The sequence below is a fragment of the Histoplasma capsulatum genome, genomic scaffold (assembly GCF_000149585.1).
Source record: "Histoplasma capsulatum NAm1 scaffold_5 genomic scaffold, whole genome shotgun sequence".
In the NCBI taxonomy this organism is placed as follows: domain Eukaryota; kingdom Fungi; phylum Ascomycota; class Eurotiomycetes; order Onygenales; family Ajellomycetaceae; genus Histoplasma; species Histoplasma mississippiense.
In genome coordinates, this window is record NW_001813978.1 from 2,641,822 (window position 1) to 2,645,675 (window position 3,854).

Below are 3,854 nucleotides of genomic sequence, written 5' to 3' on the forward strand. Positions count from 1 at the left end.
GCGTAGGCAAGTCTAAACCGTAACGGTAGGGGGTGACTTGGCAGGGACCACATCCTGAAGCATTCCCCTTTCGACATTTGCACCTTTATTCCTTTTCTTCTTGCAACCCATTTTAACCGAGTCACTCCTTGCCTATACTCTTTAAGTTAGTTTAATCATTTCTGCTAGCTTCACATTCATTTTTCGTTTCTCGGTTCTTTTGCAACCTTCGACGACTTCATTTCGAATCAAAAGGCCTAAGTTTCCGTTTCGAGGACCCCAACCAACATCGAATAATTTCCAGTTACGATCGCTATCTATCAATTTCCCCCCCTGAAAAAGACAGCCAACATGTTCACTTCTAAATTTGTCTTCTTTGCTGCTCTGATGTTTGGTATTCACCGCTGTCATTGCCGTGCCGCCTGGATGTCTTATCGGAGCTATTAAGTGCGTAGTGAAGGAAAAACCTCCCGAAAATTCTCCACAAAAAAAAGAAGAAGGCGCCCGAAGGAAAAGACCTTACTTTCAGAGAACGAGAGAGTGGCAAATCCAGAGTTGGAACTCGTAGCTAATGACTCGCTGTAATATAGCACCCAAAAGGACCCCGGCAACCTCAAGGCTGTTTGCAGCACCGAGGATGTCCAGCGCGAAATCGTGAAAATGTGTCCAGAAGACACCGTCAAGGCTGCTCTGAAATCGTTCTCTGACTCGTGCGCCGAAGCTGGTCAGAAAGTCTGTACGTTGCTGCTCACCCTCACTTATTTCTACACTTCTTTACCGAACAGGTATTCTTAACCGTATGGAGCACGAGTGAGCGCTAAGCGCTAACAAACGGTCCTGTATTGCTATAGCACTCATCGACATCAACAAGCCAACCGGTACCTCTGGCGCATCAAATGGTGACGATAGCGGCAGCAATCCCACTTCCACTTCTTCGGGTTCCCATTCCACTGGTACATCCGCCGGATACGTACACAATATTGACTCCTTTACCGTCGCAGCCGTTGTCGCCCTCGTTGGACTGGTCTCGAGTGTGTAGAAAGAGATGGATTAACACATTAAGCAGGCGCACACTCCGGTCTTTCCGCATGCGTATATCAGATAATCAGATGACTATTTTTGTGGGTTCTCGTCTTGCGCTCTCTTAAGCATGGAGGGGAAAGGCTAAAAGACCTTTTTTGGTTGTTGTGTTTGTGTTTTTATAGACGGGCTCAATGTCGCTTTTTTCCCCTTTATCTTGCAATTCAAGATTCCATATTTTGTTCGTGTAGGGTTGCATGTTCGGGCATTGCAGATTATCCTATCTTCCGCGGCCATTTTGATACCACTTTGCCAAACCCGAGATATTTTTGCTGGCTTCTCTTGTATCCCCATCAATTTTTCAGGATGTGTATTCGAAGTCCATTGATGTCCATACAGTCCATATGTAGAATTAGATAAGAGTTGAAACCTGTGTCAGACAATCAAGGTCACCACCACCTGCTGTTAACTCTCCCCAGTCGCACCTGGCAAAGCACCTACTGCCCTCTGTTTTGCCACGTGATCGCTCTCGGTGCCCAATTAAGGAAAACCACGCCAACCTAAATCGCGTCTCCCTCCAAGCTTGGGAACGCGTCTTGCTTTCAAAGCAAATTCTTCCTTCTCCCCACCATCATCCTCTGCAACTTCTCCTTCAACCTCGTCCTCGTCCTCGTCCTCGTCCTCCTCCTCAATCCTCATACCCTATACTCGTTTCGCTTCTTATCTTCCTATTCTCCATTGTTTATATCATATCTGCCTTCCGCACCATCTGCTTTTTTGAAACAGATTCATCGCCTTTTCCCCTCCATCCTTCTCAAACAACTCAAAGTCACTAGGTATCTTGTACACAACTTTGAAACAATTCAATAGAGAACGGGCTTCAAGATGTTTGTTTATAAAAGAGGTGAGTTCGGCGATCTGCCTTCTCCCCCGCTTCCCCCCAATGTTGGGCTGTATTTTCTTGCAGATGTTTCCTTGTCGTCTCCATTGGTGTTCCTCTGACTGCGAACTGAGGGCTCGAACTGACATTCATACAAATATAGATGGACGTAAGGAACGGGTGCAGTTCGACAAGATCACAGCTCGCGTATCTAGGCTCTGCTATGGCCTGGATCCGGAGCATGTCGATGCTGCAGCTATCACCCAGAAGGTCATATCTGGGGTTTATCAAGGAGTAACGACCGTCGAACTCGACAACTTGGTAAGAACACTCCCAATCAATTACATTTATCCTGAGGAATCCCTTCTGACTGTGCTTTTCTCATATCTGTGTACAGGCAGCTGAGACTGCTGCGTATATGACCGTAACTCATCCAGATTATGCCACCCTTGCTGCCCGGATAGCTGTATCCAACCTCCACAAGCAAACGAAGAAACAGTTCTCTTCCGTGATAGATGACCTGTACCATTACCACAACCCGAAAAACCAACGACCTGCCCCGATGATATCGCAGACTACGTACGAAACAGTGATGCGTCATGCAGATGAATTTAATTCCGCTATTGTCTATGATCGTGACTTCAACTACCAATACTTTGGATTCAAGACTCTGGAGCGGTCTTACTTGCTTCGAATTAACGGCAAAGTTGCGGAACGCCCGCAACACATGATCATGCGTGTTGCTGTTGGCATCCACGGAGATGATGTAGAAAGAGTCATCGAAACATATAATCTCATGTCCCAGAAATTCTTCACACATGCTTCTCCAACCCTTTTCAATGCTGGTACCCCTCAGCCTCAGATGGCTTCTTGTTTCCTAATCGACATGAAGGAGGACAGTATTGAGGGTATTTATGACACTTTGAAGACTTGTGCTTTGATTTCAAAAACTGCTGGTGGTATTGGTCTCAACATTCACCGCATTCGTGGCACTGGCTCTTACATCGCTGGAACAAATGGGTCCTCAAATGGAATCGTTCCTATGCTCCGCGTTTTCAACAACACTGCCAGATATGTCGACCAGGGTGGCAACAAGCGGCCAGGAGCTTTCGCTATTTACCTAGAGCCATGGCACACCGATATCTTTGAGTTTTTGGATCTTCGTAAGAACCATGGTAAGGAAGAAGTCCGGGCTCGCGATCTCTTCCTTGCTCTCTGGACGCCTGATTTGTTTATGAAGCGTGTTGAGAAAAACGGCGAATGGACTCTGTTTTGCCCCAATGAAGCACCAGGGCTAGCTGATGTTTATGGCGACGAGTTTGAGGCACTTTACGAAAAGTATGTTTCAGTACAACCAGAACCAAGTCACCATACAAAAGTAACTGACCTGACTCCTGGTATATAGGTACGAAAAGGAAGGCAGAGGCAAGAAGACTGTAAAAGCCCAGAAACTCTGGTACGCCATTCTTGAAGCTCAAACAGAGACAGGAAACCCCTTTATGCTTTACAAGGACTCTTGCAACAGAAAGAGCAACCAAAAGAACCTGGGCACAATTCGAAGCTCTAATCTATGTACTGAAATCATCGAATATTGCTCACCAGATGAAGTTGCGGTTTGCAACTTGGCATCTATTGCGTTGCCCACTTTTGTTGATCCTATCCGGGGAGAGTATGACTTCGGCAAACTCCATGAAGTAACTCAGGTTGTTGTTCGCAATCTTAACAAAATCATTGATCGGAATTACTATCCAGTTGAGGAAGCGAAACGAAGCAACTTCCGCCATCGTCCCATTGCTTGTGGTGTACAGGGTCTTGCGGATGCTTTCCTTGCTCTGCGACTTCCATTTGATTCCCCTGAAGCAAAACAGTTGAATATTCAAATTTTTGAAACAATTTACCACGCAGGATTGACTGCATCCTGCGAGTTAGCTAAGGTTGATGGTCCATATTCCACATATGAAGGCTCCCCGGTGAA

General features: G+C 46.2%; 2 protein-coding genes across 2 annotated transcripts; both read left to right on the forward strand.

Annotated features, from left to right (window-relative positions):
* Positions 1-330: 330 nt before the first annotated feature.
* Positions 331-1,018, forward strand: HCAG_05636 (predicted protein; the record flags this gene model as incomplete). The annotated part of the gene is made up of 3 exons (XM_001540119.1): positions 331-368; positions 570-715; positions 831-1,018. 3 exons carry the CDS (start codon positions 331-333, stop codon positions 1,016-1,018), a joined length of 372 nt encoding a protein of 123 aa, XP_001540169.1.
* An 866-nt stretch (positions 1,019-1,884) lies between these two features.
* Positions 1,885-3,751, forward strand: HCAG_05637 (ribonucleoside-diphosphate reductase large subunit; the record flags this gene model as incomplete). Its single annotated transcript, XM_001540120.1, has 5 exons — positions 1,885-1,903; positions 2,043-2,200; positions 2,277-3,217; positions 3,285-3,573; positions 3,632-3,751. The coding sequence occupies 5 exons, from the start codon at positions 1,885-1,887 to the stop codon at positions 3,749-3,751; spliced, it is 1,527 nt and encodes a 508-aa protein (XP_001540170.1).
* Positions 3,752-3,854: the final 103 nt, after the last annotated feature.